The 24,925-nt window shown below is 39.6% G+C and overlaps 1 protein-coding gene across 1 annotated transcript in view; it reads right to left on the reverse strand.

The window, feature by feature from the left end:
* Positions 1–24,925, reverse strand: part of MUC13 (mucin 13, cell surface associated) — a 117,001-nt gene that overhangs the window by 74,690 nt on the left and 17,386 nt on the right. Inside the window, exons 2-3 of the mRNA XM_044073755.1 lie at positions 20,181–20,218; positions 9,154–9,241 (exon numbers count right to left, since the gene is read on the reverse strand). Of these exons, the coding sequence (XP_043929690.1) occupies positions 9,154–9,241; positions 20,181–20,218 (126 nt within the window). The remainder of the gene's footprint in view (positions 1–9,153; positions 9,242–20,180; positions 20,219–24,925) is intronic.

The raw sequence follows: 24,925 nt of genomic DNA on the forward strand, positions 1-24,925 counted from the left end.
TAAGAAATGGAGGCCCTGTATGATGACAGTGGAGACATATGGGGAATATGGTATTTCAGGGCTTTTGAAAGACGTTTTTGGCATATCTCTCAGCTGTCCAGATCTTCACAGAATAAGAAATACTACAGTTGTAAAAATAAAAAAATAAAAAAAGAGAGGACACTTATGGTTTGCATGTAAAGATGAGCATCCAAAACAATAAGAACAAATATATGAAGAGGAACAAATGGAAAGTAATAATGAATAAAATGATTAGTAATAATGCTAGCACTGAAGTGGAATGGGGAAATGAATGGGTTCCCGATTGAAATGTCGGCACTCAAAGTGCCGTGTGCCATGTGTTGACAAGCCGAAAATTAAACAACACTGAAAACCCAGAGAAGAGTGAATCTCAAAAGTTGCTCTTCTCCTTTTAACTTCTTTTTGCAGGGGGGGTTAAGCCCCCCCCCCCCCTAAAAATGTATATACCAGCTCCAAAATCACCATATTTCAGTGAAAAGGGAATAGTATGAGAAATGGTATCTTGGACTTAGTACATATATCCAATTTTTGGGCCATTCAGTCCCTATATTTTGGGACTAGCTCTAGTGGGCCCTAACATTTAAAATGGTGATGAAATGAAAGTCAAAAGGAAGGCTAGGGGGATATTATGAAACTGAGGAAAAAGGAGATGGTAACTATCAAATTAACTCTTTTAGTGTTAACCAAGATGTAGTATTTGGAGTGCTACAAGATAAAGATTAAAATTAAATACAGGAAAATGAGGAGGTATAAATAGCTAGTTAACTTAAATGTAGGAAAAGAAAAAAAAAAATAACTTTCAAGGAATACAACCACAAAAAAGAAAAAAAGACAACTTTTCAGTTGTTGTATTGAGCACAAATAGTAAATAAATAACGAGAGACATTTCCTTGTGATGCAGTTGTTTTAGAGATTGAAAAAACAGACAATTGTTTGACGGATGTCAGATTAGTAACAACAGAGCAAGAGAACAAAAAATAAATTCAGGAACAATGGGAGAGGGAAATGGTGTAGTGCTTCAGAAAAGAAACATGCAGTAATTAAAGGGTTCTCTCAAACAAAAGTTGGAAATTTAAAGGTTTATCTGTGATAGAATGAGTATTTTATATTACAAAAATAGATGTCATCATGTTGCATTAGTTGTAGTTTAAGTAAGGTTTTCATAATGCAGGGGTCTTTATGTGGCATTACTGGGTACACTTACATTCTTTATCAGTGAGTTAATGTTTTTAGTAAAGCCATTTTTCTAACTATTATGGCAACAAAAAATCTAATGTGCATGGTTCAGTGATATTCATTATCCCAGCAACAACATTAATAGGTTCATAGGTTCATAGGTTTATACTAGGCTATCTGCCCTAAGGCATTTATAAGCCTAGCCCAAATTTTTGTGGCTTACGCCACCCCTTATATGAAAAAATACTGTGCCCATTAGTTTGTTGTGCCTCTGTCCAGCAGTGACACAGAGATGATTCCCGGGGTAAACCTACGATCTCCCATCCACAGGTCTAGATTTCTCTTGAACAGAGTCAGCGAGGTGCTCTGCCTTACATGGACCGGGATTTTATTCCACAGCATAGGGAGTCTCTGAGTGATAAATATATCCCTCCAGCACGTCCTATTTATATCCGTGCTAAGGTTTAAGTCGCTTGCTCTAGTGGTTTTGGTGGATTTGGATTTTTGAGGTGGAGCATGTCCATTAATTCCGGGTTGGACATGGCCTTGTATGTCAGGCACATGTCACCTCTGAGCAGACGGTATGCGACTGAATAGAGCTGGAGTTTCTTCAATCTGGCAGCATATGACAGATTTTGGAGTCCCTTTATCCTTTTGGTGAGGAACTTTTGGGGTCTCTCCAATTGCTGCAGATGTCTGGTGAGATACATCCCGAATGGGGCATTGTACTCGATCATTGGTCTGATAAGTGAAGAGTACAGGGGAACAATGACCTCACTAGATCTGGATGTGAATCCCTTCATGATCAGGTGGGCAATGTAGAAGGTCTTTCTAACCACTTTAGCAATGTGAGTGTCAAAAGAAAGGCCACTGTCAACCTGGGTCCCCGGTCCCTGATAACCTCTTCTGTGCTTAGTGGATTGCCACCTATATGGTAGCTTGGGGTTACCTTGTTTTTCCCGAAGGGTATGACTATACATTTTTTGGCGTTTAACTTCAGGCCATGGCTCTGGCACCAGCTATCTGTTTCTGTGAGTCCCTTCTGAAGGATATCTGTGTCCGATGCATTTTCCACTATGGCCCAGTTTGCAGTCGTCTGCAAACTTTGTCAGCCAAAGTCCTCCCATGCTGGCCTGTACTTCTGAGAAGTAGATGCCAAACAATAGGGGGCCAAGGACCGAGCCCTGTGGGACACCACTTGTAACCGGCTTGGAGTCTGACACAGCCAGCAACTCTAACCCTGTGGGTTCTGTCCTTAAGCCAGTTTGCAACCCATCTTGTGACATATGGGTTTACATTTAAGCTGGTAAGTTTTTCTACAATGCCCGAGTGGGGTATTGTGTCGAAAGCCTTTGCAAGGTCAAGGTAGGCTGTATGGACTGCCTTTCCCTCATCAATGGCCTTGGTGACTGTTTCAAGAAGTCGACCAAGTTCAAAAGGCATGATCTTCCCTTGACAAAGCCAAACTGGGTCGGGTCCAATGTCTGCAAGTCCCCTATATCTTTGTTTATGAGCTCCATTATGATCCTCTCCATAGCTTTGCAGACTAGACTTGTTAAGCTTATGGGGTAATTACCAGGGTCCGTAGAGGTGCCGCCTTTGTGGAGTGGGACCACAGTTGCCGTCGCCACTCCTTGGGCAGGTATCCTGTGGTAAGGCTAAGATTAAACAGCTGGCATAGGTGCCGGGTTAATTCCTCATTTAGCTCATGTAGCACACAGCCGGGGACACCATCCGATCCCATTGATGCTGTGTTTTTAGCTTTAGAGAGAGCAGCTTTCACCTGCGCATTTGAGATGTCCGGGAGGCTACACTCGGCTGGGATAGTTATCTCTCCTTTAGGGGAGAGGGGTGAAGTTTGGACTGAACCTGTCTGCCAGTATGTTGGCAATGTCTGTGGGTTCAGTGATTTTTGTATCATTTTGGACTAATTCTGAGCATATCTGGGAGTTTCCACCCAGGTTCCTAACATAGCTGAAAAAGGCCTTATGATTGTCCTTTGAATCCATGGCAATTTTTCTCTCAAAATTGGCCTTAGTTGATTTTATGAGTGCTCGTATCTTTTTACTAATAATGATCAGGGGTGACTTCCCTTTTATGGATTTTGTTCTATCATGTAATAGCTTTCTCCTCTTATTGTAAAGCTTGTTAATGGCTGGGGTCCACCAGACTGGACGTTTGCCCTTTGTGGAAAGAGTCATGGTTTTATTTGGGATTGCCTGATCCATGCAGTCCTGGAGGTGTTCATAGAAGGCATTTGTAAGGGCTTCTGCAGCTTGGGTTGTGGTTTCCTCTGGCTCAGGGGCCTTGAAGGATACTACACCAGTCTTGAGTAGTGTGAAGTTTGCTTTAGAGAAGTTCTTCACTATGGTCTTTTTGTTTGGGGTGGGGGCGGGATGTGGATTTCCAGTGAGATTAGTCTATGATCAGATCTCACCAATGAGGGATATACTTCGGTGTGGAGCATTTTGTCCCCATGTTTGTGACAATGAGATCTAGTATATTTTCTCCTCTCGTGGGAACAGTGACTAGCTGTTCCATGGCATTTGAATTTATGAACTCCAGGAACCGTTGGGCTAGAAAGTTAGGGCTTGAGTAATGTTCCCAGTCTATATACAGGTAGTTGAAGTCACCCAATATGATGGTGTTTGGAGATACATTTATACCCTCCAGTGTCTTCAGGAAGGCTGTGTGGGGTTCCTTAGTTTGAGAGGGTGGCCTGTAGCATGCTACAATTTGTAGAGCAGTTTTGCCTATGGTTAGTTGCACCTGGATGGTTTCCGAGCTTCATGCGTTGCCACCAACCTGGAGGTGTGGGTATCCTTTATGAATATGGATACACCCTCCTTTTGTGGTGTGGTCCGGGTTTTGGGGCGGAACGCATGATATGAGGTAAAACCTAATAGTGCCGGGTGCTCTCAGGAGCCTTGAACCAGGTTTCAGTTACAGCACAGACATCGATGTTCTCCATACTGAGAAGGGCCTCGAGTGCATGCATTTTGAGATTTAGACTTCTGGCATTGAGCAGCATTACCCTCAGTTTCTTCCCATTTTTGTTTTCTAGGGTGGTAGGTTTAGAATTTGAGCCTTGCCTAAAAAGGCACTATGGGGTGGCAAGAGCCTTAGCCAATATCCGGAATCCCAGGGGTGACAGGTGCAAGCCGTCCCTTGCGAAGCAGCGTGGCTTGTCAAGCATGTCATCCCAGGCAGACAGACACTGGATCCCCTTTGAATGACACCAGACATTAAGCCAATTGTTAAAGCTGATCATCTTGTCTCTATATTGTGGCATCATTCTTGGTGAAGGAAGGATACTGCTCAGGGTTAGGGTCATACCTGCCTGGGCTGCATAATCAGAGAGCTCCTCTATGTCTCTTTTCATGTAGTCCAGGGAGGTACGTCTCAGGTCGTTCACACCAGCATGGACAATGACTGTGTCATATTTGTACTTGCTGTGGAGTGACCCGAGTGCTTGTGTTATGTGGCGGATTCTAGCGCCCGATAGGCAGCTTACTGTGTAATGTTAAATATAAAGAGTTACACAAATTCTGGAAAGTGATCCTCACTCATGGAGAGTACCAGAGGTAGGTTAGTTTCAACAGTGGTGACAAAATGTGATTTAGAGACAGCTATGCCTGCAGTAAGGAAGACATCAGTGCCACCTCTTTAGCATCCCTCTGAATTGCACTCTAGCTAACAGTAGTGTCATAAGACCTAATGGTGGTAGGGCCCACCCTAGCAGCATGTGCAATGCAATGGTGAAGGCACCTCCTACATTAACTCACACACACACACACACACACACACACACACACACACACGCGCGCACACACACATATCGAATTCAGACACACACACACAGTCCTAGATGTTCACACAGGTATACACCAATCAACGAACAATCTTCCCCACTTAACAATCACAGTCATGGAAACACTCACCAATTTACCCACGTGTATGCTCCAACATACACACAAACATCCAGACTCTCAAATTCTTACCTAAGCCACCTAATGCAGCCTTCAGTGAACGCACCCCCCCCCCCCACACACACACACTTCCACGCACATACAGACATTAACATCCTCCCATCCCCCATGTATTTTGTGAATTTGGTAACTACTTCTATAGGAGTAGGTGGCTGAACTGGGCTTTTTGAAGATGTTCACTTTTTCTTCCAGCAGTGAAATTTTATGCTGCTGAGTGACTTTTTAAATTGCTCAGCAGCAAAAATCAGGGAGCTGTTGGCATTTCTTGAGGGGGAGCACATGGCTAATTACCCATTCCCTCAGACTGACAGATTATCATACAGCTCTATCAGTGAAACTGCCCTCCACACTGAGGACTCCATTACTATGAAATGTCTGCATTATGGTGGTCTAAGATTTGGAAAAGCATAGCATGAAGGGAAAAATGGCTGTTTTAAGGCTTCTCTTTGTGGAAAGCCTTGATGAATCTAATCCATGGATTTTATTTCTGATCTTTTTAGGAATATTGGTTGTTGTACTTATCAAATATAGTTTCTATGAATGTGCAATAAAATCTGTTGTATGCATACATTATGATGTCACAGTAAATACATCAAATCACATTTGTCATAAACATGGACACAAAGCTATTCATGAAGGAAACCTTATCCACGGTGGTGGTGCTGCGGTATCGTTGTCGCCTCACAGTCAGATGCTGTCTGGTTCGATTCTCAGCTAGAGCATCTTCTGCGTGGAGACATGCATGAATGTTGAAGGTTGTGCATCAGGGCTGGTAACTCGGCATGTAAAAATCAAATACCAATCATTAGCAGACCGGAATTCAACTGTGGCGACCCCTAACCGGGAAAAGCCACAAGTCACAACAACCTGTAGTAAAATTCTCAATGTCACTGGTTTTTGACTGGACAGATTGTTTTTCCTTTTTTTTTGTTAATAGGTTACTGGTTTGAATGCAGATGTGATAATAAGTAGCTTCAAAACAAATGCTTAAATGTTTTTAAAAAAAAATGCAATAAAGTAATTTTATATAATAAAAACCAGCAAGAACAATAAAAAACACTCGTTTGCAAAAAAAAAAAAATATATATATATATATATATATATATATATATATATATATAGATATAGATATATATATATATATATATATATATATATATATATATATATATATATATATATACATTTTAAGATTTTTCTTTAATATTTAGTTATTCTGTGGTTACTATACAGCTTTAATATGTTATAGTAATGGAATGTATATAGTCATGTGATGAATTGTCATGTGATGCATTCAGCAATGTTTAAAAGTATGACTGGTTTCAGTTTGTTTTTATGCATCTGAAGAAGTAGATGTGAAAGTGCTTGTGCCTGATTAAAGTTTTATAATCTGGAGCCTATCCTGTGTCCTCCTGTTATTTTTGGATAATTTTATATAATAGACAAGAGATAAAATGATATGCAGAATCAGAGTTAGTATTGCTGACAAATTTGAAATCCAGTACCTCACAGAGCTAATAGTGTTAAATTTCACAAACAATTCACCCTTCATATAGTGAAACAAGGCACAAAACAAGTTTCTTAAGTAATACATGTAGAGTATATCTTAAACGTATGCAAGAAATGTAAGGGAGGTGCTTTTATTTGGCTGTTTCAGAACATCGATAATTGTACTCTTACTCCTCATTAAAGGACCAACTGAGCATGGAATCAGCAGCTCTGCGGCCCAAGTATGGACAAGAGTATGAAATAATGAATTGGAAGGACATGGCTCTAGATGTTTTGTTTGTTATACAACAGATAATAGCATATATATATATATATATATATATATATATATATATATATATATATATATATATATTTATATATATATATATATATATATATATATATATATGTGACTATTCCTTTGCATTACATTTTGAGCAATGTATTATTTCTTACCTTGTCAAACAGCTGGCATCAGATGCTCTGTCCTATCACCTGAAGTAAGTCTGTTTATTCTTGCCTTGAAGAGAAAACGGCACTAGTGTCAATGTGCTGTGAAACTGTGCTGATCTAGCTACATGTCTTATTGTCCCCCTCTACCATGAGAAAAGAAAAAGGAAACAATAAATGGAGGTGTGTAATCAACATGGAGGGATGAAATCTTTGATTCCATTTGTCCATGCTTGTTAAGGTAATGTGGACACCTGTGTTCACCTTGCATATCCTGCCAAGTACCTGCTGTCCTACTCCTGACATTCCACAGGTTGAACTCCTTGATCACCATCTAGATTGTGACTGCTTAGCCTTTCTTGTATTCTTCAAGTAACTGTTCAATATCTCAGTTGTTAATTGGTTTCAAATGCCAGTATCATGGACAATATAGCAATAAGTTAAACTGATCTCAGTATGTCAAGTTATTCTGGACCCTCTCTCTGACTAACAGTGTACTGTTCAAAAAGCATTCATTATGGTGTTGAGTTCCTTACCTCTAGTCAAAGAATATCTTCATCTTTACCTCTTTCCTCCATTTACCTGTAAGTTCTTATTGAGTGAACTCCCATAAATAGTAGCAGCTACCTTTCTAGGGCTATGTTAAATGAACGAACGATCAAAATATCGAGTACAACATACTCAACAACATTTGATTGCTCGTTCATTTAATCGAACACTCCAAATGCCGAAATTTGGAATTCCGAAATGTTTTGGTCGGCCATCCTAGTCAGTGTAGCGTGTGATGTAGACACACTACACTGTTCAGAATGGCAAAGTCACAGGCTGCTTTGCTTAATATACCAACTCCAAGATCGCTGTACTTTGGGGGAAGGGCAATTTCCCGGTAATTGCTTCTTGCGATTAATGGGAAATTACCCTTTCCCCAATGTACATCGATCTCGGAGTTGGTATATTTAATTAGGGGAGGTGTGGGGGGCACACCCCCCACTTTATTTTAAAAGTAGGTGTGTTTGTGTAGGTGTGTTAGTGTTTGAATGATGTGAGTGTGTAGGGGTTTGTATGCATTGGCTGTATGTGTGTGTTTTGTATGTTAGTGTAGGGGAGGTGTGGGGCAAACAAAATCTTTCGATTTTGTTTGTTTCGGGATTTTAAGGGTTCGAGGTTTTGAACTTACGATCATAGTGTGTCGAGTATGTTGTACTCGACATTATGATCGTTCATTCATTTAACATAGACCCCATTTCTGCCATCTTTTTCTTTTATATTATATAGCTCAGCATCACCTTTCATTGTTATGGTCTCTACTTTATTTCATAATCATTTCATCTGACTGTATCAGACTTGGCTGCATAAGAAATTCATATAACTATCTTCCATTTACTTCATCTTGTTGAATTACACAATGATTAGCATAGCAATTTCCCCGTTTTGTAGCTTTATGGGGTCTACATTAGTTTGCCAAAATGTTATTTCAGAGAACACCATATCATCAAACCAAATTCTTCAAAAATCGCTTCCGTGATTTGCTGAATTTACCAAGGGCAAAGTAGTAGTAGTTGGCCAACTACACAACTTTGACCTTTTCTCTGCTTTAGTGCGATCTCGGAGTTAGTATATATAGTTATGGGTGTGGTGGGGGTGCAGCCCCCACATCAGGGGTGTGGGGTGCAAAGCCCTCTGCTTTGGTGGGTTTGATTTACTTAGATGTTGGTCCATTGTGCTGAGGCGTAAGTATTTCCTTGCCTTTGGTAAATTCAGTGAATTGTGGAAGCAATTTTCATTGGATAGGGATCAATGATTAGGTGTTTGCTAAAATAACATTTCAACAAAGTAATATAAGCCTGTTTTATGCTACAACAGATGAACAAAATATACATTTTGTTATTGATTTCAGAATGCATTTGGATTCAAGGTAACATACCACTGGCATTTTTCAGTTGGTTTCCAATTTTTCTACATATATTTCCTGCAGAAAAAAAACTTTTCAGTAAAAATATGAAATTAAAAAGTTAATTTAATTTACCTTAACGTCACTCCAATCATTCCTCCTACCATTCCTATTACAATAACAGCAGCTAACACACCAACTACGACAGCAATAAGTCGAGAATCTGAAAAGGCAAAGAAATCAAACTTAAAAATTCTTTCAGTATAGCTATGTTAAAATGGGCATAAAGTCTAGTATTCAGCTATATTAAGTATTTCTTGTGAGTAATGTTTAAATAATCATATTTTGTTAATTGTAAGACTCTTACAGTTATATAACTATACCACATTAATTGTGAATTAAATATTTACTGTTTGTCCATGGCCTTTATAATCACCCCCTTTTTGCATTCTATCTTCTGATCCGCATATGATGCCATTAGCCATATCCTGGCAAAATATGTTCTTGTCAAAAGAAGTTTCAGCTAAATGGGCAACTATGACCCTAACAAACATGTAAAAGTTCATGACTCTGAAATAATAAAACAAATCTACCAGGAAAGCAATACTACATTTCCAAAGTTGAGTGGTGGTATATTTGAGGACTTTTCTATGTTGCTGTTGTTTGTCTTTCGGCTTTTCCCGGTAAGGGGTCACCACAGTGGAACTCCGGTCCGCTAATGATTGGCAGTAGATTTTTACGAAACGCCGAGGTGCCAGCTCGACTCTCAACCTTCAACGAAGGCACGCCCATTTACGCACGCATGTCTTCATCCTTTCTCATATCAGGGACATCAATGATGTGTGTTGCTGTACTTCTGAACCTAAAAGCATCTGTTCACCCTATAAGTAACACCATCACTTCACCTGCTTATTCAGTAGAGTATATTGTTCAGTCATTCAAGTTATATTAACTAGCTTGTATTAAACATTCTGATGATCACCATTTCTCTTTACCCTGTGCCTTGTGTCCCTCTTTTTACTTTTTAAACCTTTCCTCTTTGCCTACTACTGTTTTTTATGGCTATACCCCCACACCCTAGAAGTCTCCATTGACCTAAAACTAATGGCTTTACACTTTATATTTCAGACAGTTTCACTCTGTTCCTTGCATCATTATATCTATGATATATGCTGTTCTTAAGTTCTCTGACTTCATTAATAGACATACAAAATTGTTTATCAAAGCTTTCCTTTCACTCTCCTGCGGTCTCATATCTGGTAGGTTTATCATTATTGCACTGTCCATAGGTTCTCCCTGTAGAAAGGTCATTATGTTGACATCTTTTCTCAGTTATATTTGTACTGTTTTAATACAGTTAAACTTAAGATTTGCTTTGTATTTTCAAAGACATGTTGAAAAGTGACTGAAGCAAACCATGTAGTTAATTGATGGACAGATTTTCAATGTGTAATCATTAAGTGCAGCCAAATACTGAGTAGGACACAGAATAAGCAGTACACATTGTTGGAATCTGAAGCACAATGCATAAGTGTGGTACACATTTTAGGATACAGAATGAGTGGTACATACTATTGGCATCAGGTGCACAGTTCATACATTTGGTACACATTTTTAGGGTACAAAATGAGTAGTACACACTGTTGGGGTCTGGTGCACAATGCATGTTTGGTACACATTTTTAGGAAACAGAATGAGTGGTACACACTGTTAGAGTCTGCTGCACAACATAAATTTAGTACACATTTTTAGGATACAGGATGAGTGATGCACACTTGGTGTCAGCCGCACAACGCATGCATTTGGTACACATTTTTTGGGTACAGAATGTGTGATACACACTGTTGAGAGTCTGGTGCACAATGCATATGTTTGGTACACATTTTTAAGATACAGAATGAGTGGTACACACTTTTGTAGTATGATGCACAATGCATAAGTTTCATACGTATTTTTATGATACAGAATGAGTGGTAAAAATGGTTGGAGTCTGGTGCACAAGAAGTTTGATACACATTTTTAGTATACAGAAGGAGTGTACACATGGTTGGAGTCTAGTGCACAATGCATAAGTTTGTCACATTTATAGGATACAGAATTAGTGGTACACACTCTTGGATTCTGGTGCATATTGCGTAAGGTTGGTACACACTTTTAGAATACAGAATGAGTGGTACATACTGTTGGAGTTTGGTACAGCCATGTTATAAACAACTTATTTTTCAACTTCTTTGACATTCTTCTGTCATATACTCTCCCTGACACTCTATGCCAGTTGGCTACAGCCCCTTTGATTCTAGCTTTGACCTCCTCATTTACACTTTGCCTCTCCTCATCCACTCCTCCCAGATAACTGAAGCTGTTAACGTGTTCCACTATTTCTCTTCTTGCTCAATTCACAATTTTTTCTGATTTCCCCACTTGCAGCCATTACAATGTATCTCTATTCAATTTCAGCATACGTGCCTTCAATTTTGCATTCCATTCCCATATCCTTTGCTGATGTTTTTTCTCAGAGTCTGCTTGCAATGCCACATTATTTGCATATAGCAGCTTTATTGCTCTGTCCCATCCTACCTGTTTGCTAATGTAATCCATCACCAGAATGAAAGTTGATCCTAGATGTACACCCACAACCACTGGGAACCCCACTGTCAGTCCAAACACTGTTTGCTCTTGAGTCATTGAGTCCTTGTAAATAGCCTGAACCAATTCTTTCAATGTTTCTGGTACTTAGAACCACTGCAGGACTGCCCATATCATCATCTTGGGATATTGTCATATGATTATTCCAAGTCTAGGAATGCCCAGTGGACTCTTTTCTCATCTCTGGCTTCCTGTTAACTATCAGTCTTAATACAGACATCAGTCAGTTGTGCTGTATCTTAAGTCTGAACTGCTCATCTCCCATCTCACTTATAACTACTCTGCATATTCATTTATCAATCACTCTCTTCAAAATTTACATGCAGTGTGATAGGAATTTGATACCTCTGTAATGACTAGAGTTGTGAATGCCCCATGTTCTAGTACACTGGCATTAGATTGCTTATTCTCCAGTCATTTATCTACATACAGCTATGAGTATCCTCAGGAGCCATCTCTCCCTTTCTTACCAAATATATTGATCACATCTGCTGTCACCTCATCTGAGCCTGCTGCTTCCCCTGACTTCATTTTGTTTACTGTTTTTATTTTATAGGCCCAGGGAGAAAAGCTCCACATAAACAGATACATAAGACATAACAGTTGCAGTTTTTTATACAATTACATATAGATACATGTTCCAGGTTTGTCAGAATGCATCCATAAAAACTTTACAATTTTTTATTCTAATATTAGAACATAAACAGTTATAGTAGTACAAAGCTGAGCAGGGTAGCATATAATTCAGTAGTATAATACATTAGAGTGAGACAGCTGATTTTATCAGATTTATTATAAGATAGTTTATACAAGTAGCCAGGGAATGTAGTAATACAGAGTTAATAGTGAGTAGGTTACTCTGGGTTTGTACAAAGGCACAACCAGTGAGTTTTTAGGTGTGCTTTGAGAGACGTTTTAAATTGGATTATGGAGTGGACTGCCATAAGTTCAGCAGGGAGTAGGTTCCAGATTTTGCCAACAGAGTTGAAAAATAATTATTCACCCTCTGAGTTATTGGATTTCACAGTTTGTAATAGCATTATATCAGAAGAACAGCATGTTTTTAGGTTGTTGTAGGGGTGATTATGTTTTTGAGTATGGGCGTGCTTTTGGGCTGATAGAGGACTTTGTGAACAACTGTTAATTGGGTATACTGGAGTTGAGAGGGTAACTCTAGCCAGCCTAGGGACCATAGGTTAAGACAGTGGTGTGTTCTATATACTGAACCTGTGACAAATCTGGCAATGTTATTATAGCAGCTATTGAGTTTATTGAGGTAAGATTTACTTAGGTTTGTATAAATCAAGGAGGCATAAAGAAGGGTTGATAGTAAGTGTGTACGGGCAATCACTGTCCTAGCTGTTGCGGTTAGGAATGGCTTAATCCTATATAAAGAGCCAAGTTTCTTATTGACTGTTTTAATGGTTCTGTTGATGTGGGCATCAAACTTTAGGTTGTTAACTATTACACCTAATAGTTTTGTAGTAGATTCTGGGGAAAGTATGGTGCCAAAGTTGGATGATATGGTAAATGATGGCAAAGGGACTTTCCAAGTGGGGACAAAGAGTAACAGTTTTGTTTTATTTGGATTTAATAGAAGACGCCGGTCAGTGAGAAGGCTTTCAACTTTGTTAAAGGTATTTTGGGACAAGGTCTGTAGGTCTATCGGGGAAGTGGCAGAACAGATTAGGGTAGAGTCATCTGCATATTGAATGCAGATTGCTTTGGGGATGACTGTATTTAGATTGTTAATGAAGATGGAAAATAGAAGAGGTCCTAGTATAGACCCTTGAGGCACTCCAAAGGTGATTGGCAATAGGGAGGAAATGCTATCCTTCCATAGCACAGCTTGTTGTTTGTCATTTAGATAGGATTGAAACCAGTGTATTGCCAGGTTATCTATGGCAATAATCTTTAGTGTCCATAGGAGTAGTTGATGATTTACCATGTCAAATGCCTTGGATAGGTCGAGAAAGAGGGCAGAGGAGAGCTTGTTATTATTATGATATTGATTTATTGTCTTAGAGATGGAAAGAAGGGCTGAGGTTGAACTATGGTGGGGTCTAAATCTGTGCTGAGAGGGGGCTAGGAGATTGTTCAGCTTAAGGCAATGCAAGCATTGCTTATGGATACATTTTTCCATAATTTTAGCCAGAGGGGACAGAATGGCAATAGGCTAGTAGTTTGATAGTTCATTGGAATTACCCCCTTTATGGAGAGAAATGATGTGGGAAATTTTAAGCTGGAGGGGATATATGCTTCCGAGATGGTTCTGTTGATTAATACTGAAATGGGACATGCTAATACGTCTGCAGCTTTTTGAAGATATTCAGCAGGGAGGAGGTCTGCTGATGGGGTGGTGGGTTTCAGTTTCCTAATTAAAGATCTGATAAATGATGTTGGTACTGGTTGAAAGTTAAAGGGGGGGTGAGTGTTGGATATTGGGTCAGTTGGGTTTGGGTTATTGTGTGCTAGCTGGTTGGCAAGGGATTGTATAGTTTCTGTAAAGAAAGTGTTAAAGGTGTTGGCAATAATTTCTGGAGGTTTTTGGAGGGCTGTCACGGGGGTAGGAGTAGTAGTATGTCCTGGATGGAGAAGATTGTTTAAACTGGACCAAAATGTTTGTGCTCAATTTTGGTGTTTTGTTGTAGGTTGCAGTAATAGTTTTTTTTATCTAGAACAATGGACTTTTTTGTATCATTCCTTAGCTGTTTATATATAAGTTGGTCCTTTGGGGATTTATTGGTTCTCCAAGAAGTCCAGGCTTTAGTTCTACTTAGGATTTTTTGTCTTGTTTCTTTAGACAGCCATGGTGCTACTTTTTTATTGGTTTTGATGGTCCAGGTTGGTGCGTGGTTATCAAGGATAGTAAGAAATGTGGACTTAAAATATTAAAATTGCTTTGTGTAATGGGAGTAATTTTAGATAGTTCCAGTTACATGCTTGAAGTTCCTTTTGGAATTCAGTTTGATTAAAGCTCTTATTGCTCCTAAAAGTTCTAAAGCTAGGTATTTGAGGGATATCAGTTTTTTGCCTGAGTATATAAGTTAGGAAGTGATCACTGATTTCTTCAGGTTGGGTGCCTGCTTTATACATTTGGGGGTGGTTACTTATGAGAATCCAGTCTAGTATGCTCTTTTTGTTGTTGGGCTTACTAATTCTAGTGGTGGATGATATGGCCTGGGTTCAAAGGTTGGTACTAGGCTATCAGCCCTAGGGCCTATACAAGCCTAACCAAACAATTCCCCGAATATTTCTTCCCACAATATTTACTTCCCTGGACCTCTGTTTAGCAGGGCAACTGACGTGATCCCCGGGGTGAATTTCCTATCTCCCATCCAATCGTCAAGGTTCCTTTTGAAGAGGGCCAAGGAGGTGCTCTCCTTGACATGTATGGGCAGTCTATTCCAAAGTATTGGGAGTCTCTGGGTCAGGAACTTATCCCTCCAGCATGTTTTGTTCATTGTGTTGCAAGGTTTAGATCCCTGGAATGTGTGGCTCTGAGGGATTGGGATTTCTTTAAGTGGAGCATGTCCAACATCTCAGGGTTTGAGATGGCCTTGTATGTTAAGTAGAGATCGCCTCTGTGAAACCATATAAATTTATGTAGGTAGTAGGGAAGTCTGAGAAACAGATGTTCCAGTCAATATTAAAATCTCTGAGAACAATGATTTCTCGTGAGAAGTTTATGGACAGCAACTGCAAGATGTCCTCAGTGGTATTAGTGTTGTTACCTGGTGGAATGTTAATGCAGCCAATGTTTATAGATTTGTGTTTGTTGATTTGTAGTTTTGTAATTAGTATTTCTGCATTTTCAGTTTGTGAAGCTTGTGGGGAATTTTAAATAGTTACATTAAGTGTAGTTTTATATAAAACAACTACCCCCCACTCTTCCTTGATATGCAGTCTCATCTTAAAATATTGTAACCAGGCGGTATAACTTTATTGTCAGCAGTGATTGGCTTAAGCCAGGTTTCAGTAAGGTATAGTATATTTGGGGAGTGTACTGCCATGAGCGCATGCAAATAATGGATCTTATTATTTAGGCTTCTAATATTTAGGTGATAGATTAGGAGAGAGTTGGAGGTTTTGTTGAAGGTTTGCAGTCTAGTGGGAGTATTATTTATTAGGTTGATTACTTCAGATGGAGTTGGTCCTGGGTTGGAGTGAATGTCACTCCTCCTCTTCTTTCATCATAGGCTGTGTCTGGGACAGTACAGCTTCTTTGGGCTTTTCTTCATTCAGAAGCTGCTGGAAGTACTCCTTCCATCTGCTTTTGACTTCCTGTGGCTTGGTTAGCCAGTTGTTATTGGCCTCCCTTATGAAGGTTGTCTGACTATCTTCTTTAACTTTCTCTCTTTGCCTTGCAACCTGATAGAGATTTTTATTTGTGCCATCTAGTGAGTCACTTTCCAGAAGCTGGCAGAGTGCCTCTGATGCTTTGTTCTTTGCTATTGCAACCGCTCTCTTAATTAGCCAACCAGTATTCCTTCTTAGCCTGGTCTGTCATTTCTGTCTCCTACTTTTTCCTGGACTTCTGCTTTCTTTTGATAAGTTCCTGGGCATTTGCATTCCACCACTAGCATTCCTTATTTGGTTCTACTTGAAAATGTTGAAGAACTAGTGGGAATATTATTTATTAGGTTGATTACTTCAGATGGAGTTGGTCCTGGGTTGGAGTGAATGTCTTCCAGGACCTCCTCGAATCCAGGAACATCGAAACCAGAAGGTCGCACATTGAAAACATCGTAATTCCAAAAGCTCAAGATGTTTAACATCGAAGAAGGAGACCAAAACATTGCAAGGTAACATCATCATATCTTCTCCTCTATGGTATAGTACAAAAATTCTACATAAGTGTTTTACCACTTTAAGAGAGAGGTCATAGTTTATAGTTAAGTCATAGATTAGGCCATAGTGGAGAAGATACGATGATGTTACCTTATGATGTTTTGGTCTCCTTCTTTGATGTTACACGTCTCGAGCTTTTGGAATTATGATCTTTTCAACATGCAATGTTCTGGTCTAGATGTTCCTGGATTTGATTATATGGTTCTTTCACATTTTCAAGTAGAACTCCTTATTTACCTTGCTTCCCTACCTGGCTTGGTGACATATCTGTTCTATTGTTCTCACAAATGCTGTTTTACGGCACTGCCATTTTTCATCTTCTTCCTGAGGTGTTAGAGCCATGAATAATTCCATGAACTCTTGTGCTTTTCTCCAGTCATCTTCCAGGTCTTCAGCTTTGTCTCTGTTAACCTTACAGTCTTCTTTGATTTCTGCTTGCAGCTGATTGCAGGAACTAGTGTTTATGATGTGGGATGACTGTTTCTCTGTGAATGACTTTGCACTCTCTGATTTTACCACAATGTTCTTTCCTTACTAGGAGGAATTCTACCCGAATTGCATGTTGTCCACTCTTCTATGTGATCTTGTGACTGTCTCTGTTGCTGAACCATGTGTTGGCCACCATCAAGCCATTTGCCACACAGATGTCTAGAATAGCTCCTTCTTCTTTATTCCTTTTTACCCAACCATATGGACTCAGGCAGTCTTCATATCCTTTTCTGTCTCTCCTAATATGTGTATTCAAGTCACCCATTATCAACAATAATTTATTTTGCCCTGCTTTATCTAGTAAGTCCTGCAGATACTGTCTGAATGCACCCTTTTTCTCACTATCACAACTCAGCTGTGGTACATAAGGTGAGATTATGAATAGTACCTTATCCTTACACTGCTGTCAGATTGCCAGGAGTCTGTCAATAATTCTTATGACTTCCCTCACTGTCTTATGAAGCCTCTCCCTCACCACAATTTCCACAGCATTTATAATCTGTCCTCCTCCTGAAAAGTAGACCCTGGAGCCCAAGCCAAGTGAGCAGATTGCCCTTCCATCTTGTCTGCTGGATACATAGGAAGTCCAGCTTCAAGATGCACCTTCTCAGTGAGAATACATTGAGTGCAGTAATCCTTAGTTCATGTTTAGCAGGTTGATTGGCTTTATGTCCAGCTTTCGCTCAACAGTGCTAGCCCAGGTAACCAACACTTGGTACCTGGCACAACCAGGTACTAGCTTCTTGACCAAGGGCTACATGCCTTTATAGTAGGCACACACTGGTCAATAGAGGCACATACACCCCTCCCACATAAGCATGGGTTCCAGGCATAGGTTAGAGTAGCAACTACCTATGCCCATTTTTGGTGATATAAGTCAACAACACCAGTCACCTAGAACCAATTATTACATCATTGAGTGTCTAAGCCTGACTTGGTGTGCAGTCTGTGATTTGTGTTCTCCTATGTATAGGATATTGTGCACCACAACCAAGGCCCAAAGTGGTTGGTCTGTACAACTCTTCCTCTAGAACGCCTTCTAGAGTCTGTACCCACAGCTTTATTTTGGATGACATTGATGTGAAAATACTCAGCATATTTTTGGGAAGAGAGAGAGAAACCCAACAGAGACACATGGAGAACATGCAAACTCCATATAGGCATTGGTATGACATCAGGATCAAAACATGTACCTTGTACATGGGAGGCAAAGATCTTTACCATTATGCCAACATGTAACATGTAACAGGTAATATGCTATTACTGTCACTGTAATGGTTTCCTTGGTCAGCATTCTGAAATGCAATCCTGCAACAGAGACAGATAAATACCTAATGAAAAGCAACATGTAATTTCATGCAAGTCTGACATGGAGTACACTCAACAGGTTGAATACCAAAGAACTTTTTTTTTTTTGGTAATCCTTTGTTGACCAAGCTAGTCTTACTAGTCTTGTAGCCTTCAGGGGAGACCCAAGCTGGTATTTATACTACTTGGGAAACTTTGGCAAGGAGAATCTGGGAACTTACATTACTCTTTTGAATAGATGACATGGGATCTTTTACATCCACCTGAGCTACTACCTACTAAAGCAAATGTGGCTGCAGTTTAATATCACATCCAAAGGATGGCACTCTCTAGAGTGCACCCCTTCCCTCTCACCAGTGCTGCACTGCAGTGTCAGCAATCATTCTAGCTGGTGTGGGAATATAACTAACAGACAACCTGTTGTACCACTGATGCTGCTAAAAGGGAAAACAATGTTAAGTTTTGCTTTTCTTATTTGGTAATGTAAGATTATTTTGTATTGAGAAGAATACATTCTGTATTGGGGAAAAGGGGTACTTAGTACTCTTGGCTGGTAAGAAGGTTATTGAATCTGAAAAAATAGAATTCAAAACTATATTGTCTATACATAAGTCAAGAATTTACAGCTCTTCCTTCATTTAGGGAAATGACAGCTTTGGTAGGGTGTATAGTGCTTATCAACCAATATTTTATATATTACTATATTCCTGTTGTATGTTTAGAACTATGTCAATTATGCTGAGGCACATAAACATTTTTCTAATGACCCTCGTTCCTACTTTTCTCAAAAGTAAATCTGTTGAGTTCTGTTACTTGGTCTTTGTAGGCTTTTGAAATCTCTCTTAGGTAATTCCTGTTACTGATATCTAAAATGGTTGCATTCTTACCAAGCCCTTGTGAGACAGACTTCTCCAGAACACAATACTTAAGACAGAGACTCATAGCTTTTGCCAGAGGGGATGGGAGAGACAGTATATAGTCCCTCATGTTCTTTTGACACATCACATGCTTTCTTTTAGGTTAATTAAAATGATTAGGTCCAGATGCCTTTTTCACTTTTCTTGGCCTTTCAGATCAGCAAATACATTCTGACACTGTTTGTTTCCTAAACAAAAAGTGTTAAATATTTGGCAGTATAATGTATCATTACAAATACGACATAAAAACTGATGTATCTGCTCTGCTGCAAACTTAGATTGATGTCTGCAAGGTCTGTGTGTTATTTTGTTTGATTAAATAAGCTATTTAGTAAGGCTGATATTTCCAAAGGCTCATTGAAACACATAGGTCTGTGCCACTGATCACAGTGAGTGATAATTAATCAACAATGAAAAGTGTAAATAACTAATTCTGCTCTGTCAGTACAAATTATCTCTTTTGCTTTTCTTTTTAAACATCCTATAATAGTATATTGTTTTCATGGCAATTCTAAATTAGAAAATAAATTCTGATAAAGCAGAAGTGCTATCATAGTTGCAAAAAGCATACTAAATGACAAATAGAAGTTTCCCTAGAATTATTCGCTTACAGTTCACACAGATATTTAATATATGCAGAAAAGTATTCAGTTTGCACTGTCTTCAGGAGAAATTCAGTAAAACAGCAATTTCTGTGAAACATACACACAGACACACACACACACATCTATATATGTATGTATATATATACATATGTGTGTGTGTGTGTGTGTGTGTGTGTGTGTGTGTGTGTGTGTGTGTGTGTGTGTGTGTGTGTGTGAGAGAGAGAGATGTTTCTTCATACAGTATGGCTATTATTTAGAGGAAGGTAAGATATTAAGAAAGAGGAAGTCAAAGACTTTAAAATATACAGAAACCACAGCAGATGGTATAGTAATCCAGACAACTTACTGTCTTTGCAGTTTGTTCCACCATAGCCAAAGGGACATCTAGATGAAACAGAAAAATATATAGAACAATGAAAAACAAAGCACACTGTTTCATTCCTTCATTTCAGATAAAAGTGCCTACAAATAAAGCAAAGGAAAATAAACATAACTCACCATTATGTAATATTTAACCATGGGTGTAGGTTTAAGAATATACTTTTCATCCGGTTATTTGCCGTTATCATTATTACGAAAAACTCGGGTAAGATAGTTTGGAATCGCTTGAGCCAGCTGTAAGTGGGTTTGAGCCTAGTGTATGCTGCATATTTCAGGAAAGCCATGAATAGAATACATCACCAAACTTAGCAGGAACTTGTCTCTGCCATCTCTGAAGAACAGAACAGTAATATTCAAGTATACCATGTGTGTGTGTGTGTGTGTGTGTGTGTGTGTGTGTGTGTGTGTGTGTGTGTGTGTGTGTGTGTGTGCGCGTGTGTGCGTGTGTGTATGTAGAACTGGGTCAGAAGAACGAAAATAAACTAGCTGTAGTGGTACGTGGGATACTGGCATTCCAGGCTTACAAAATATGCAACATTATTCTGTATGAATGTCTACACAGCTACAAAAGGAAATGCTGAAAAGTAAACTATATGACTACTCCAGTTAAACTTGTTCATTATGCTCACTAAACTAATTATGTTGCAGTGCTGGTGTACTGCTGTAGATATTTGTTTCCTCCATGCAGCTGGGAAGCTCTGGGCTCTCTGTGTAAATATAATCTCTTTCAGGGTCACTACACCTCAGTAAAAAGTACAGTTCCCTGTCATGCACCAAAGTCAAATGCAAGGTTTGTGTTGAATCTTTCACATGTTGTACCATTTCACTTCCATACTTTTGTTTACTTATACAGGTTCATTGCAAATCATTGTATCAACATCCCATAATTTGATTTCTTTTTCACCCTGTACATACTGTACTGTACCTTAAGCAGTTGTATGGCAATTTGCATAACCTATATGAAGGATTCACAGATGCCAGCTGTATAACAGAAAATCATAGCCATGTCAATGTAGCAAGCAGTTGCTACAGTTTAAAAGGAAAGAAGAGCATGTTTTTATAACACAAGCTCTTTAGTGCTCTGTATGTTTGTGGCATAAACTATAGTAACTTGTAGCAAGCAATTGCAAGCTGAAAAGGCAAGAGTAGCTCTTTTTTTAAGAGCCAACACACTTTACCACTCTGTATGTGGCATAAACCATACGTGGCATAATCAAATGTTGCAAGCAGTTGCTAGGTTCATAGGTTGGTACTAGGCTATCGGACCTAGAGCTTATACAAGCCTAGCCATAACAATTCCCTGGCTATTTCTGGATACAGTTTAAAAGGAAAAAATAGGACTCTTTTTTTTGCTCCTCACCTACTATGAGGCAGGCAGTACCAAACTGGTGGATAGCTGACCACACTTCTGCATGTAGTATTAAGTAGCATTTAATTAAAAATGTTGCTGGGCTGTGAATGGCTGTGAGTCACACTATGCATCAGATTTCTCCACATACAACACATGGGAGGGAGGCTTCAGTGGATCACACCCATCACCAGTTACACAGGTGCCAACAAACATAATTGCATGCATTTATTGTTACACCCTTAGTAAGTGGCCGTCCCACAGGAGGCAGGTCATAAATAGCTTCCAGTGACATGGAAGTGTGCCACTAAGAGACTATGATTGAGAGGGTATGTGCCACTATGTGACACTAGACTACTCTAGGGTTTATATGTTGGCCTGAAGTGGCAGAACTTGATGGTGCTTATGACATGGATGTGTACTGTTGTGGAAATTTGGCCTGTATGGAGTCTGCTGATCAGCTGTGCTGTCCCTGGAGACTGGCAAGTATGCCTGCCCATAATATGGCATGGTAGAGTGTATTATGATTAGAGTCCCTTGTGCATATTGTGCTCATTGCACTGGGCTTTGAACGTGACCATCTTTCGTATGTCTGTACCCATCACGACCAAGAAAAACACCACTGGACATGAAACTGATAGTGGTACTTGCTGACCTCCAAAATGAGATGGATATGGCAGTGATGTTTGCCACCATGTTCCTCATAAGAGTTGGCATGCTGGTGTGTCTGGACTGCAACACCTCTCAGAAGCATCAACAGTGTTGTGGTGTATTCCTATAGATGGCATGCTACATGTCAATCATCTCCATATAGAAATGGCTAGGTTTAGACTATCTGGAGGATGGCTCTGCATATCCACTGATCGATCCCTAGTGCTGCTTTTATACCAAGGACTGTCTATGACATTTGTTGGCAGAAAGAGTCCCTGGTAGGCTGCTGTTTACTGGGTATACTCACATCTGATGCAGTGTGCTTCTCTGCATCTGCAGCCACAGGGGGAAGTAAGACTGGTGCTCTCAGTCATAGGGAGCCCCTCAGCAGAGATAATGGATACTCACGCTGTACATCCTCTACCATGGATGTCATGTGAAGCTACACTGTTTGGTGGGAAGATGTCCTCCAAATGAGATAAACAGTCATGTGACTGGTACTTGCTCTGAGTTTCAGCAACATCTTTAGATCCTCATATTTTTCAGCTCTAACCTGTACAGGTGTCACTGTAGAAGTGGTCCAGTATGGGCATATGCAATGCAAGGGAAAAGAGAGTGAATCTGTATACATATACTACCTGTGAAATCCTGTGGTATGCATACACATGATGTACATGAAACTGTGGGCAATTCTATCTATCTATCTATCTATCTATCTATCTATCTATCTATCTATCTATCTATATCTGTCTGTCTATCTATCTATCTATCTGTCTATCTATCTGTCTGTCTATCTCCCTGTCTATTGCTCTATTTTTATCTGTTAACTGAGGTAGAAAAATTATCCAAATGGAGCATTTTCACACTCAGCCTGGGAAATATAGCATACAATGGACACATAACTAAGTCAACAATGTTATGCAGCTGAACACCTGATGTATTTATGAGAAGCATGTATGCATTGCTGTCTGTGGCTTGCCAACACTCTGTATGTGCACAGTTGCTGTATACACATTTTTTGTTAATAACCTGTTCCATCTCCCTTTGAGATCATTTGATTAGAAAACGCTAACACCTGTGTCCATTCCCCATTTCTGACATCTATGACTTCATTTCCATGGAAGAACATGAAGCACTATTCAACATCTGTTAGGCTTGCAGTGTTACATAGCTTCCCTCTAGTAGCTGACCACTCTGCTCTGCTGTTACCGAACATAAATTCTTGCATGCACACCTTGTCATGTTCATGTCATGTTTGTGACATACCTCCAATGGTCTGGCAGTTAGAACAAAAGGTTAAAGCTGTGAGCTGTAGTTCCAGTGGTAAAGAGCTCGATTCCCTCTTTTGTCTACTTTGTGAACTTGAGGAAGTCATTAAATCAGAAAGTGTTTTGGGGCAACTGGAAGTTTGGACAAAGCTTCTCAATGTTCCACTGGACTGCAAGCCTAGTAACTACATATATATGACCATTGCTGTGATGTACATTTCTCATCACCCACAGTACTGATGTTGTGAACCAGTGCTTCCCACATGTGGTTCCACAGATGCTGGTGCACAAATTCACTCCCTAACAGGTGCCACCAACATTTAAGCAATCTCGGTATGAGGAGGTCATTCTCAGTTTGGCTTAAGTTATCCCACCTTAGCATTCCATTGTCCAATCTCTGCTGTCCATTGCCTTTAAAGGACATGATGATGGCTGTAAAAAATAAGGGACAAAGATGTAGGTTGTTGATTACTGGGGGCATTAGATGAACAAATGCATGGATATACAGAAATATACAGACTGGACCAGGTGGATACTCCACTGATACCTCAGATAAGAGGTAGTGCCAGATATGTTAACGTATACAGCTGAGGTAGGTGTCATAATGACTGCAGGTATATACTGGGGAAGGTAGGCCTTCATAGACAACAGGGATTTGGGGTACTTAGGGAGTCAAAAGTAACAGTGGGTTACTGAGTCACAGTCTCAGAGATACATTTTTGTAAGCCTACCTCAGCTGCCCCACAGGATAGATGCACATTACTTCTGTGTTAGATAAATGAGACGGCATAGAAACTGACAGTTCTGATACAGGTTCATAGGTAATTACTAGGCTACCTGTCCTTCTGGCCATTTTAAGCCTAGCCAGTTTCCCTCAAGGGTGAGAATCAAACTCTGTATCTTCTGCCTGTGAGGTAAAGTTACGGCTCAACCTCTTGGTGTAAGAAATCTGGACTAAGTGAAACATAATGGGGGGACAAAGGCCCCAAAATAGGGACAGATTTAAAACAACTTGCTCTTATAAACTTATACAGTTGGTAGAATAACAGGTTTTGCATTATCGTGCATTTTCTGGAATATTTGAAGTCTCAAACTCATATGTATATCATTATTTACTGACATCAATCCTTAATAATTTGTCAGGAAACCATAGATTTTATGAGAAAAAGACCAAAAATCTGGGCATTCTGCAGAAATCTAGACAGTTGAGAGGTATGGAAGCAAATACCTCAGCCATTACGCTATACAGTGCAGCCCTGATTCTGCATGTAACACATCTCTGAATCCTGGTCACAGTCCTAGAGCATTACCCTTCTATAATTCTGCTTTGTAAACAAGGAGCCATATTCAGAAATGTTACTGCAACATTCACTCCTGGTGTACACCTTATGGTAGCCATTTCCAGTTCATAGACACCCCTATCATGATACTACACCAAGATGA

This window comes from Protopterus annectens, chromosome 6.part0 (genome assembly GCF_019279795.1).
Source record: "Protopterus annectens isolate FY-2018-M chromosome 6.part0, PAN1.0, whole genome shotgun sequence".
Taxonomy (NCBI): domain Eukaryota; kingdom Metazoa; phylum Chordata; order Ceratodontiformes; family Protopteridae; genus Protopterus; species Protopterus annectens.